Source organism: Leptonychotes weddellii, chromosome 13 (assembly GCF_054177405.1).
Source record: "Leptonychotes weddellii isolate Sample4059 chromosome 13, ASM5417740v2, whole genome shotgun sequence".
Classification (NCBI taxonomy): Eukaryota; Metazoa; Chordata; class Mammalia; order Carnivora; family Phocidae; genus Leptonychotes; species Leptonychotes weddellii.
The window spans coordinates 68270759-68284128 of NC_138381.1; the positions used below are offsets into that span (position 1 = coordinate 68270759).

The 13370-nt window shown below is 51.5% G+C and overlaps 1 protein-coding gene across 2 annotated transcripts in view; it reads right to left on the reverse strand.

Annotated features, from left to right (window-relative positions):
* Positions 1 to 299: 299 nt before the first annotated feature.
* Positions 300 to 13370, reverse strand: part of SRRM4 (serine/arginine repetitive matrix 4) — a 399023-nt gene continuing 385952 nt past the window's right edge. For both annotated transcript variants that reach the window (XM_081802086.1, XM_081802088.1), the window contains 5 exons: positions 12257 to 12561; positions 8099 to 8302; positions 7246 to 7356; positions 6504 to 6644; positions 300 to 4757 (listed from right to left, as the gene is read on the reverse strand). In XM_081802086.1, the coding sequence (XP_081658212.1) occupies positions 4463 to 4757; positions 6504 to 6644; positions 7246 to 7356; positions 8099 to 8302; positions 12257 to 12561 (1056 nt within the window). In that variant the 3' untranslated portion in view covers positions 300 to 4462. The remainder of the gene's footprint in view (positions 4758 to 6503; positions 6645 to 7245; positions 7357 to 8098; positions 8303 to 12256; positions 12562 to 13370) is intronic.

Genomic DNA, 13370 nt, shown 5'->3' on the forward strand with positions numbered 1-13370 from the left:
ATTTGCTGGGTGATTCTAGCACTCATTACCTGGGTGATCATGCCCTTTGCTGCAGACGGCCGCACCCAGAGCTGGGAGATCACCGATTTCCAATAGCAATTCAGGGAAAGAGGTGGTCCCTCTCCTCTCCCGATACCACTCAATAAATAGGCAATAAATTATTAAATAAGCCATGTTCTGATGAGGGGCCCCCCATCATGGTATTTACAATGCAAAACCACCCCCCCAAAAAAACCCTCAATAAAGAAAAAGAAGTCCAAAACAGCAGCCACAGACAGAGGGGAGATGCCAAGTCAAGCAAAGCCTTTGGGAAAGAGGATGGTTCTGAGCTCATGGATGATGGGGGCTCTCTGAGACCAAGACCCTCGTGTCTTTCAAACATCTTAAATGTTGTTTGGCTTCTGAAAGATTGCCTTTCCTTCAAGAAGGGAAGAAACAGAGATAGGAAGGCAGTCGAACCTTGAGGAACTAGAATGTTCCTGGATGGGGGCTTTGAGGGAGTTAGCTTTTCTTAACTGAAGGGAATTCACATATTGCTTTAAGTTTTACTCTAATGATTGAGAACCTCCTAAAAAGATTTGAGGCTGTTTTCCTTTTTCTTCTCAATCCTGGTGAACTCACCCTGTCTTTGGACAATTTCCCAGGCCTCCGGTCAACATTCTGGATTATATATCAAAAACTCTGCCACTTCTCAAAGGGGTAATTTTTGGCTTGGAAAAATGGAGCGATCTGTCCAGGTTCATTCATCCAGGAAGGCTGCATGTTTGCTGGGCCACGTGCCACACTCCCCAATGCTGGCTTTTAAAATAAGTGCATACCACACGCAGGTTTCAGGCAATTTGTCTCATTCCCTGGAAACAGAAGGTGATGTGGGCGAAGTAGGCAGAGGAATGCTGATGCCAGGAACTGGGGGCTCTGGTTAAGCAAGGTTACCAGCACCCCAACAAGCGTTTTATTTTTGGATGCATAAGAAAGGAAATGTAAGGGAAATTAGAGAAGCATATCCGGCAAGAGGGAGGGACAGAGATTCCCTCCCTCACTCCCCACCCCAGGAGGCATTTAAGCAGCCTTCTTGCAAACTTTCCCCTGGCTGGGGGTTAGAGCTGGGTAAAATCACATTGCCAGGGAAACAACCAGGGATGTTGCAGAAATCTCTCCAAACTCAAAGCTGGACCCAGAGGAGCTGGCGATTTCAAGGCAGTGAATGGTGACTTTGGAAAGGGTGGGGCCCTCTCTGGGAAGCAGCAAGAAGACCCTGCAGTTAGTCAGAGGCAGAACTGGTATAGGCGTCTAGATCCGGGCTCGATGGGCCCCGAAATGACCTTCTTGGGGGAACCCCTGGCTGCTCCTTTCATCTTGTCTTTTTCCCCCCCTTTCCCTAATTTCTGAAATAGCTTTGTGCTCTCCTCTGATGGAAAGCAAAAGATCACAGTAAAAGGCTTTTTGCTTTGAGTCTGTGTATCTCTCTTAGGATGGTGGACACTGCTCCGGAAAGCAGTGTGTGTCTACTGCAGAAGGAAGAGAGCAGCCTGGAAAAACCTCAGGGGATGGGGAGAAATGGGCTACAGGGGAGGCAGAAGCATGTATAATTTACATGGAACCAACCAGGCATGCTCAGAAAAGCTAGTGAGGGATCCTGCCCACTACCGTATGCCCTGGAATAAGGGTGAGAGACCACAGGTGCATCTTCTCTCCCCTCAGTGAGCTTAATTCTTGCCATACTCTCTCCTTGTCATCTCGAAGTTCAATCCCACTGCTAAACCAGACATTGCTTCAACCACCATGGCTGCCCAAACCCAAGGCGGCTACTTCAATAAGTACTACACAAAGCCTCCTCAGTGGGCCAGAGACAGTCACACCGAGATCTCGGACTCTGCAAATTTTGCCTTAGTTAGGTTATGCTAACTTTAGACTCCAACCCCCACGTGAGCTGTGACTCCACTGTACCATTTTGGGGCCTTAGCTCACAAGCCTCGTGGCATTTCTTCAGCTTTCTGATGCCTCAGTGCAGCTGGTGGGCAGGGAGCTGGGGCGCAAGCCTGAACCTCACTGACGTAACGACGAACCTTGGGTCTGAAGCGCTCCCCCCACCCTCTCAGGCCAACTCCAGGATGTTTGGACTTAGAGCTCTGTGGGTCTCCCCTGCAGGGACAAAGCCAACATCCCTACTCAACACCCGACCTCTCAGATTCCACCCACAAAGACATGAGGGAAAAAAGATGCGCAAAGATAATTCAGAAGCCCCCCCCGCCCCGAAACACACACACACACACACACACACACACACATACATACACCTCTCCATGTAAATAAATAGTTGAATACTGCTAATGGCAACTAGAGAGAGAGAGAGAGAGAAATCATCACATAAATAAATAAATAAACATAAATAAATAAAATAAATAATAGGTTTGCTAGGAGCCCCAGGCAAAATGGTCCCCTAGAGTTGTCTGAAGGCAGTCTGATGGGAGGCTCTCGGGCCTCGCTCACTGCTGTCCCGCTAATGAGGTTCCGTGGCTCCATGATGGGAGACTGGAGCCCAGTTTGTGTTCCTGGGCAGGGAAGAGGGTTATTTACAGTTGCTGTACATGCCCTCCCAGGGCACCTGCCCCTGTCCCAGGCACCTGCCATCCGGCCTTCTGCGGTGACGGCATCGGCATCTGTCAGTCTGGGCAGGTGGGGCCCAGGGCTGGGCCAGAGGGCATCATGGGAAGGCCAGGTCGTCCAGTGCTGTCTGGGGCGCCTCGCTTTCGGCTCTCCTGATGGAGGAAGGACTTGTGGGTGGTTGCAGGGCAGTTTCTGGCCCACGGGCTGATGTAATGGGAAAGATGGGGGGTGGGGGGGGACAGGTCACGGCTTTCAAGAAAAAGGATTTTTTTGTGCCAATGTTTTCCCTGGGGTGGGAAGGATAGTGTTTGGTCCCTGCTTCCCCATAGCTGGCCCCAGTATCCAGAGCCAGGAACTGTCCCCCCTCACTGTCTCCCTCCATGCCCTGTCCCGCTGCCCTTGCTACCGCAAACTTGAAACTCACCCACAAGGCTCCGGAAAGCCAGTCAGCTGGTGAGGGGGATGCCCAAGGGTTTATTTTAAGGATCCTCTCCCTCACACCCCTGTTCTCAGTGCCTGCTGCGGATGAAGCAACTGGTGGTATTTGTGTGTTGGAGATCAGCTTACCCGTGCTGCCCAGCCCTGGGCAGAGGGAAGACAGGGGGAGGGCAGAGATGAAGGTGGGGCTTGAGCTGATAGAGAAGCCTCAGAAGCCAGAAGAATCCCAGGCTATGGAGTATCCAAGCCCCTGTCCCCTCCCACTCTCTGGATTTGGGTCTTTCCCCCCAAAACCTGAGCTGCTGTGCCCCATCCTGGCAAATTCCTGAGAGGCAAAGGGGTTGGCTGGGGCTGAGGGCGGGTGAGCCGATGCTCGGCTGTTTTGGGTGGGCTCCAGGGTGTGGCCGTCTGGGCGGTGGGGGAGGGGGCAGGCAGGCACCAACGGGAGGGTAAGGCCAGACTGGCCGGCGCTGGGGACTGGCAGCTGGCCATGGCACTGGGGGACGTTCAGCAGATGGTCTCGTGGAATTAAGCTGGTGCCAGCTAGTGGGAGCTGAGGCAAATCTGGGCTGTGGGACTGTGGACCAAGCTGTCCTGTCCACTGTGTCCTTTCTCAGGGAGGTTCAGGGGCCCTGTGAACAGCCAAGAGGCTGTCTAAGCCATGTGGGGGCCTCTCCATTGCTAGAACCTACTAGACTGCTTCTCCTGACCAGGCCAAGATAATAGGGGGGTGGGCAGCAGAATGACCCCTGCCCTTTTGCGTCTATACTCACAACCAGAGAACCCATTTCCTCTCTCCTGACACTTCCTCCCCACTGAAACCTCCACGATCCCTACTCAGACCCCTTCTCTCCCCCTTCCGATTGCCTTCTAGCCTTTGCTCCCGCCTGTTTCGGGGGTGGGTGGGCGGTGAAAGGCCTGACCCCCTCTCCCGGGCCTAACTGCCCTTGGTTTCCTTTCGTCTCCTCCCACCCCACGAGGGTTCACACACCCGCTCAGGAGGCCGAATGAGGGGAGAAGGAGGGCAGGTGTGATGCTAGCCTTCCATATGCATCCTAGGAGCAGTGGGTGAGCAGAACTCTGTTTTCCTGGCCAGGCCCAAGCGTTGGAGTCACGGACCCGTTGCTTCTTACAGAACATTGAGGTTTTTTGTGCCAACAGAGGGTGGTTCTCTCCATACGCCCAGGCCCGAGTCGAGCCCCGGCGTGGTGCTGGTGGAGGCTCCTGGCGGTTTGACATAGAGGCTGAAGGCCCCGTACCCTCTTTTCCTCCTCCCCAGGAGAGCAGGAAGGACAGGGTCCAGGAGCCCGCAAGGTCCGTCCCCAAGGAGCAGGCAGGGGGGGCAGAGGAGGGGGGGTAGGCTGGCAGAGTGAAAGGGGCCCCCCTGCAGGCAGCCGGCTCAAGGGAGGGCTCTGGCTTAGCGCCTCGTGCTGGAGTAGCTGTCTGCTGAGCTGTAGCTCCGGCTCCGGCTCCGGCTCCGGCTCCGGGAGCCCAGGCTGGGGCTGCGCGAGCTGGAGCCGCTGCTTGCGCGGGTCCGGCTGCGGCTGCGGCTGCGGCTGCGGCTGCGGCTGCGGCTGCGGGAATAGCTGCGGCTGCGGGAAGAGCTGCGGCTGGCCGAGCGGCTGCTGCTGCTGTACCAGGAGGAGGCGCTGCTGAGGCTGCCGGATGAGGAGGGGCTGGGCCGGTAGTAGGGGATGGGGCGTTTCCGGGCACTGCGGAGACCAGACGGAGCGCGCTTGAGGACCAGACTCCGCCCACCCCGGCCCCGGGGGCGCCTGCCGGCGGGGGGCGGAGGGCGGGGCAGAGCAGTAACTTCCACCTCCCAGGCCCCTGGGAGGCCCTCCGCCTACGCTCCTCGTGCTGTCCCGAGAACATCCAGGGGATGGTCTCAGCCTAGTGCTGGGGTCTTGAGAAGTCACCGATCTCACTTTTTAATAAAGCAAGCCTGGGGCTCGGATCCTCCAACTGGCAATAGGATCTACACCTAGGCTTTAATTGCAGTTTTGTTGTGCTTTTACTTTTACTAGAACCTTCTATTTACGGTAAGAGAGGCTGGTTGTCCATTTACTATAGCATACTGTGGTGTATTCCTTTTGAATTAAATGTATGGACCTCTAAGAAAGAGCGTATCTATTTAAAGAAAATTAAGTAAGCTACAGTACACTTACTAAACAGACAAGTCAAAAGTGCTTAGATGCTCTGGGTGACTGAAGTTTGGGAAACACTGAATGGGTTCATCAAGATGGACTATTTGAGGTTGACTAAGGAAACAAGAGGGCCTTTTAGAAATGCCACTTTGTTTAGCTCAGCCGTCCTCCAAGTCAACCTCAAGGACACCTCTGGTCAACGCGGTGGGTGTAGGACTTCCTGTGTACCAGGGTGTTCTGTGGGATATCTGAGAAGGTGATGCTTTATCCCCATCTTATTGTTTGGGGCACAAGTGCTTTTTCCTCCTCCAGGTCATCTCTAGGGAGGAGGCACTAGGCAGCCAGGAGGACACCCCAGCCCCAGTCCCGTGAGTCTCTGGATGGAGTGGCTGACCCTTGGAGGGCCAGGAGGAAGAGCCCAACTGATTGTCAGCAGCCAATTTTAGGGCAAGACTCAGCCATTCTTACTGCTTTCAAGGCCTAAGAAATACGTGTCCACTCAGACCTCAGGCTTCTTTTCTAGGGCTTTTCTCATCTAAGACCTTAGCTGTTACTGGAAACCTTATCCACCTAGTCTGACCATTCAATCCGAAACAACGGCACACTGAGGGTTCTAGTGTTCTGCATTTCAGTTTACAAAGTGGGTTCCCATCTCTTTGCCCCCTTGCATTTCATCCTCATGATATTCCTGGGAGTTATTTCCTTCCATCCTTCATGGGTGAGGACTGAAGACCTCGGGTGAGGTCTGTCTGACTCCTTCTCTGGGGGTGAAGAGACTCTCCCAGCTTACCTGAAAAGTGCCACAGCCGGGATTCCACCCCAGAGCCCCTCACCCACCTCTCCCCCTCACCCACCAGGGCTCCCTCTAAGTCCCTTTGGCACCTAAATGATCCTTCTTGCCCTCTCCACACTTGGTGCAGGGTGTGATCAGGGCCTATTAAAGCCTGGTTTGTGCGTCTGAGCGTGATCTGTCTCCACTGGCCGGCTCCACCCCCCAGGCAAAGGCCCTGCCCTACTGCTTTGGCCCGCGTTTCCTCGACGCGACCTCCCAGCCCCCTCCGCAGACCCCGGCCACACCCCTTGGGCCACCCCCCCGGATTCCTCAGGCTGATCCCACCCCTGTTCCAGGCACCCATCCTAGCCCCGCCCCGGAGGCCCTGCCCCCTCCCAGCAGAGCCCGCGAAGTGTGTCTGAGCTCCCACAATCCTGAAATCCAGCTCCAAGGGGGCACGGGGAGAACCCGGGGCCCTAGCGGGTGGGAGGGGTGAGAGTGAGGGTGAAGGTGGGCACCCCCGGCCCTCCTGGCCTTACCTGGTTATCCTCCGCGCCTCCAGGTGGCTCGGGGAGTCTCTCCGGCGCTTCCGCATGGGCGAGTAGGACCGCCGTCTCCGACGCGCTCGCTCGCGCTCCCGCTGCTGGGAGTCCTTCTCATTGTACTTGGGGTCCCGCTCCCTGAAGGGATGCGGGGGTTACTGGGGAGCTGGGAGATCCGCATGAGCCAGGGGCACTCACATCCTCTCACCTGCGCCCTGCACCCCGCTGGGGCAGGGGATGGTTTCTCCCGGGGCCTCAGGGAATGCGGGAGGGAAAAGGACAGGGCTGTGGTTCAGTACTGTGGGGGGAGGCCGGGCGTGTGCCCGGGTGCTCAGCCTTCGAGGGTGGGCATTACAGGGGCGCGGGTGCTGCGGGGGTGAGAATGTGGACGTCAAGAGGGCCCTGGTGCATGCGTAAGAACCGGGGGCTCTGAATATGGGGATGAAGGGTAGTATTAGGTGTGTGAAGAGGTTGAGGGCCGGGATGTGAGTTCTGGGGTGTGGCTGGCTGTATATTACGGGGGTACGTTAGGACTCAAGGATATGTTTGGGGGCCCAAACATATCCACTCCAGCGGAGACGAAGAAAACTACAAGGATGCTGGGTCGTCTCCGCATCCCTACTCCTGCAATGCTAGACGAGGGGGGAGCAGGGGCGGGGCTTCGGTGAAGCTCCCCAGAGAGGTGGGTGGGGGAGGAGGCCGGGGAGGCGGGGCCTGTGCTTGGGGGCGGGGCCTGTACCTGTTGGGGCTGTAACGGGAGTAGCTGGGGCTGCGGCGCGATCGGGAGCTTCTGCTGGGTGGGCTCCTCTTGCCGGACTTGGAGGAATAGCTGGAAGAGCGCGAGTAGGACCTGCGGGAGAGCAAACAGTCCCCGAGGGGCCTGCTGGGCTTCGACGGGGTCGTCCCGGATGTGTAGGGCTTTATTCAGCTGGTCCCCTGAGGGAGACCTTCTTCTTTCTGGACGCCAGGCTGAGGAATCTGGCCCTTTCCTGAGAATGAAATTCCCTCTCTTCTGGCCGATTAATAATAATATTGACAACTTCTTCTTGAATTCTTACCATTTAAGGCCACTTATTAGCTGTATGACCTTGAACAGGTGATTTCACTTCTCTGGGCCTCTGTTTTCTCATCTATAAAATGGGGATAAATAATCGTACTTACCCTATAGAGTTGTAAATTAAATGAGTAAATTAGGGTCAATCACATACCTCACATAGGCAGCACACAGGAAATGTTAGCTATGATTGTTGTGTATTTTATTACGTGTCAGACATTGAACTAATGCTTTGTGTGCATTCTCTCATTGAATCCTCAACACATCCTAGCATTAGGTACTATTATCAATCCCATTCCACAGATGGGAAAACCGAGGCACAGAGAGGTGAATGTTTTCACTTTGCAGATAAGGAAACTGAGGCTCGGAGAGGTTATTTGAGGCCCAGGGCCACCAGCTAGGAATGGATATAGTGGGCATTCAAAACTCAAGTCTGTCTGACTCCTTCTCCGCCGAGGGCCAAAGGCCATCTCCGGTTACCATAACTAGCTCCCTAAGGAGGAAAGCGCTGCAGAACAGAGGACAAAGTGGCACTCACCTTTTTCCAGAGGAGGTGGATCGGCTTCGGGTGTACCTGGGGGAGGCCCTGGGGTTTGGGGATCGGGAGGAGTGGCTGGAAGAACGGGTGCTGGCATAGGAGGGGCTGCGGGAGCACCCTCTCATGGGGGAGCTCCGGGCTGTGGATGGGACCAAACTGGACTTCTTCACTTCTGCACATTCCAGACATGGCGACCGAAATCCTCTGCAGATGTGGGGAGAACGCCTGTTAGCAATGGCCTGCCCGCTGGTCTGCAGGCATCTGGAGCTGATACTCCTCTCCCTACCTGCGCCTAGGCTGTGGTACTCTCAGAAACCCCTTTCCACTTATTCCCATCTTACTGCCTCGCGGAAACTTTCCAGGCCACAGATGTCAGAGGAATAGGGACAGAGGGGGACACATTCCACAGGGGGCACTTCAGAGCATTTTAGGTCAGTGGGCATGGGCATAATGGTAAATAACACCAATCACATAGAGATTTATTCCCTTTTGAGTCTTTTCCAGTCCTTCTGATTACATTAATGAGAAACTCCGGGTTGGGTACTAGTGGGTTCAACACTGCAGTCTCCCAGATCTGGTGCCTTGGGCAGGCAACTGTTGCTAACTAGAATTAAATACACCGTCTTTATGTATTTTCATATATAAATCATGTATTTTGCAGGTGCTTTCTATTTAGGACGAGTGCTATAAAATTTCTAGGTAAGATAGTGGTGTAAGTTTCCTTATATAAAAAAGTGAGTTTATTAAAGTAAAAGTACCAGTAGTACAGGGATATGGTGAAAATCAACAAAGGGCCATATAGGTGGTTTAAATTTGGGAAACTTTGATGTAGCTCATTTTGCAGATGGGGGAATTGAGACCCAAAGAAGAGTGAAGGCTTGTTCAAAATCACCCAATGACAGGGTCCTGTCTTCTGTGTTCCCACCCTGCCTGGAGCCATGTGAAGCTCCTGTTGGGTTCTCAGTAAGGGCATGTTCATTTGTTTGGGCCAGGAGTCAAGTTCCAATCCTGTTAATATATGGTTTCCATGCTCATCATGATCCGGCCCCTGCGCACCCCTCCAATCTCAGCTCTTGGCACTTTCCTCTCTTGACTCCAGCCATAATGGACTACTTGTTCCTCCTGTAATATCCCTATTCCTTCCCTGTCTCCAGGCCTTAGAACATGCCCACTGCCTGGAACCCTCTTCCCTCCCCTCCTCACCTGACAATAACTACTCATGGTTCAGGCTTTAGTTTGACTTCACCTTTTCTGGGAGGCCTTTTTTGACATCTCCCTGAGTCTAGTTGGGTGACCCTCAATGTGTTACCACGGCCCCCGGCCTCTATGCACCCCCTGTCCCTAGAAGGACTCACTTGGTCTTACAATGGTCTCTTCCTCCCCGAGCATTGAACTCCTTGGGGAGAGGACTCATGTCTCTGGAAACTGTATCCCAGCACCTCGGACAGAGCCTGATACATCTGTCGTAGGTCATGAATAAATAGTTGTGAAATAAACACTTGAGCCTCTTAGTATCCTGGGTGCTCCACCAGCATCATCTTGTATGGTCCTCCCAACAACCCTAGGAAACTGGCACTATTCTCCCCGATTTACAGGGAAGACTCAGAACGGTTAGTTACTTCCTCAAGGCCACCCAGAGTCTCAAACCCTGATCTGTCCAGCTTCAAAGCCTATGCCCGTCACCCCACCAGTCCCCTATCTTCACTGTTGAAGGTTCCCTAAATTTAGAGCTGATGATGTCTCTTCCTCTCAGCTCTCTGCTCATTGCTGACATGACATAAACAGCCATGAATTTAGAGATCATTTATATTTCAAAATGAAAGGCTGGGTCTAAATGATTTAATTTGGCTGTCCATAGAGATCAAATGAAGCAGGAAACTGCTAGACGCCACTCAGGCTTTAGCTTCAGTGCTATGACAGATCTGTGTGTGAATCCTGGTGCTGGCCCTTATGATCCTAAGTTTCTTAACTACTCTGAGTCTCAGTTTCCCCAGCAGCTAAAAAAGATCTCTGATAATACTTATCCCATAAAGGTTCTATGAGGAGTGAAGGAAGATGATCCACGACAAGCACTTGGCTTGGCACCTAGCGTATAATCAGGGCTCGACACGTATTAGCAGTCATTATTATTATCAGTTGTTATTACTATTACTATTCTGGTTCTTTTTTTTTTTGCCCTGCAGTATGTAAGTAGACACCTGTCCTCCCTATCTCATCTGGGAATTCCACTGCCTGTTCTCGGAGATACTGACATTTGTTCTGACCCAGCCCTGGCTCCCTGGCAGGCTTGGGTGTGAACTGAGGCCAGGGATGTCCCAGGGCAGGCAAACCAGAGGCTCCGTGGAGATGCCAAGCTGTTTGTCCAGAACTGAAGTGGGCTATGTGTTGGGGACAAAGGGCGCTCTGTCCTTGAAGAAACCATTAACTGCTTCACTGCTAAGGCTTTGCTTATCATTCTGACATCTTGGCCACTTTGAGCAAAAGCAGACTCCCACCCCCAGGAGAAAGAAGACCCCACTGTTAGCATGAGAATGTAACCAGCAAATCTCTTCCACCCCTCCTGCATCTGCCTCATTATATGCTCCTGAGGAAAAGGACCGTGCCATTTTCCTTTCTCCAGCACCAAGCTGAGTGGCTGGCTTCTAGGAGGTGCCTGATAACCAGGAGACGGATAAGTAGCTGAATGAATGATAGAGAGTCAATGATCAGCGATTTCTACTAGCTGTAATTGTGACATTATCCTCAGTGATTAGCATTTTGCTGTGATTTCTTGAATGAGAGGGTAAGGGGGTAATGAAGTAGAGTTTACACCTGGCTCATAAGCCGCTGCATGCAAGATTCTCTGCAGGAAAACTGCATCTAGCAAGGTGTGAAGATACACACACTCACACATGTACACACTGTATGGGAACTCTCTGTACTCTCCACATCTCACATAAGAGCGATACATTTGTTACCACCAGTGAACCTCCACTGACATGTCATCACCCTGGAGTCCACGGTTTCCATTAGCGTTCACTCTTGTGAACCCAATGGGTTTTGATTAATGTAAACTATGGATCTGTGCTCCACCTGTTCATCCCTCTCTAACCCCTTCCCTCTCTACATCTCTCTACCCACTGATCTGCTTACTGTCTCCTTAGTTTTGCCTTTTCCAGAATGTCATAGAGTTGGAATTGTACCATAGGTAGCCTTCAGACTGGTTTCTTTCACTCATTTAAATTTCCTCCACGTCTCTTCATGGCTTGATAGCTCATTTCTTTTTAGTGCTGAATAATATTCCCTTGTCTGGATGTACTACAGTTTATTCACCTACTGAAGAATGTCTTAGGTGTTTCCAAGTTTGGGCAATTATGAATAAAGCTGCTACAAACAACCAGGAGCAGGTTTTTGTGTTGACACAAGGTTTCAGTACATTTAAATGTTTTAACATGACTGCAACTTTAAATGAATTTAATGTTAGACCTTCTCCTGAGATTACTGGTAAAACTGATATTTGTTTTTTCCTGCCCATTTCCATCCTTCCTGATATCAGTACCCTGACGTTTCCTTCAGACAACTGGACCTCCCCCAACTTTTGTGTATGTGGGAAGACTACTCACTAACCCTGATGGTAGCATGTGACATATTCTTGCCAAGAGCACAGCATCTCCTGGGCCAGAGTGACTGGTCTAAGGGTGGGCAAATGACCCAAGATGGGCCAAGCAGAAACAATGAGAATCTGCCCTGGTATTTTGGTGAAATTTTTGGGAAAGAGCATTCTCCTTCCATTGGCTGGCTAAACAGATAGAATGGTTAGCATATGTGAATGCTGTTGGCGTATGTGCCATGCTTTGGGAGGGTCTGCTTGAGAATGAAGCCAATAGAGAGGGAAGCAGAGATGAGAGATGTAATGGGGAAGGTAGATTCTCAATGATGTATTTTTGAGTCCCTGGATCCAGCTGTACCTGAAGCTGGTATCTTTGGATTCCCACCCCCTCCCCCCGCCCCCGCTCCGCCCAAATTATGTCAGTTTGAGTTTTCTCTCTCTTGCAAATCAAAGCCTCCTGGGTTATGGGTGGGAAGTGCATGGGTACAGGGCTAAGGTGAGAGACTGAGATGGTAGAGCTAAGGCAGAAACCCCTCCCCCCACCCCTCCTCCAGCCCAGGTGCACTGACCTTGACTCTCTGCCCCTGCTGGTGGGGGAGAGATTCTCCAAAGTGGCTCCCTTGTTCTGGGGTGAGGAGGTGGTGAAGGAGTTCCCTGAATCGGAGGTGTTGCCACAGTTGAGCTCTCGGCTCTTGGTGAGGCCCTCACTGGGGCTCCCCTTCTCTTGACCCCGTGACCTGGCTGAGCTGATTTGCGTGGAGGGTGGTGAAGAGGTGTCATTGCCTGAGTCATACTCCTGGGAGCGTCCTCGGGAGGTGGTGAGCGGGCTGGCTGTTTTGGTAAAGAGGTCAGCTGCAGACCCCGACCCAGTGATCTGAAAGCAAAAACACCCGTTGGACACTGCTGATCGCTGGGCCTGTGCACTGTGTCTAAATAACCAAGAAATGTTTACCGTCATGATGCACTGTAACGAAAGGAAAGAGAGAGAGAGAGAGAGAGAAGAGGAAAGAGAGACGCCAAAAAAAACAAAAGCACAAATTCCTGAAAGAATTCCACAGAAAGGAGATATTTTTTTACCCCCTGTTAGAATAACTGGAAGATTTAAGTATCATGCAGAGAAAAAGCATGCGATCCAGATTAAACCAAAGAAAAAGGAAATTATACAAAATTTAATTTCTAATGAATTAACTCAAACAAAAGAGACAACTCAATCGAAAGGGGTGTGTGTCACACCCTTCACCTAAAACAATAATAAAAATGAAGGAAGGGGAAGGGGAAAAGAAATGGGACAATGGGCATGAAAAACATATATCTTTTAACTTAAAAAAAAAGAGAGATAAAGCCAAAATTTTAAACTTCAACCAAATCCTCTACGAATTTGACTTTTTTTTTTTTTTAAAGAAAAAGTTCCCTGAATAGAACCCTAAACAAATATCGCATGGGGAAAAGAAATGAAATAAAGAGAGTTTTTTTTTTTTAAATATAAAGTCAAGGTCACAAAATGACATTTTAGTAGTTTTCAACTAAAGGGGAAAAGAAAGGGGGGCAAAAAAAATGGAAGTCAAATAGTCTGACTGAAAACAAACGAAAAAAAAGCTCTCTACGGATATTTGTGTGTGTCCTTTTCCCCCTGGAGAAGGTAGCTAAGGCTCTCGAGTGGCTTCTAATAAATTCTCTCATGTC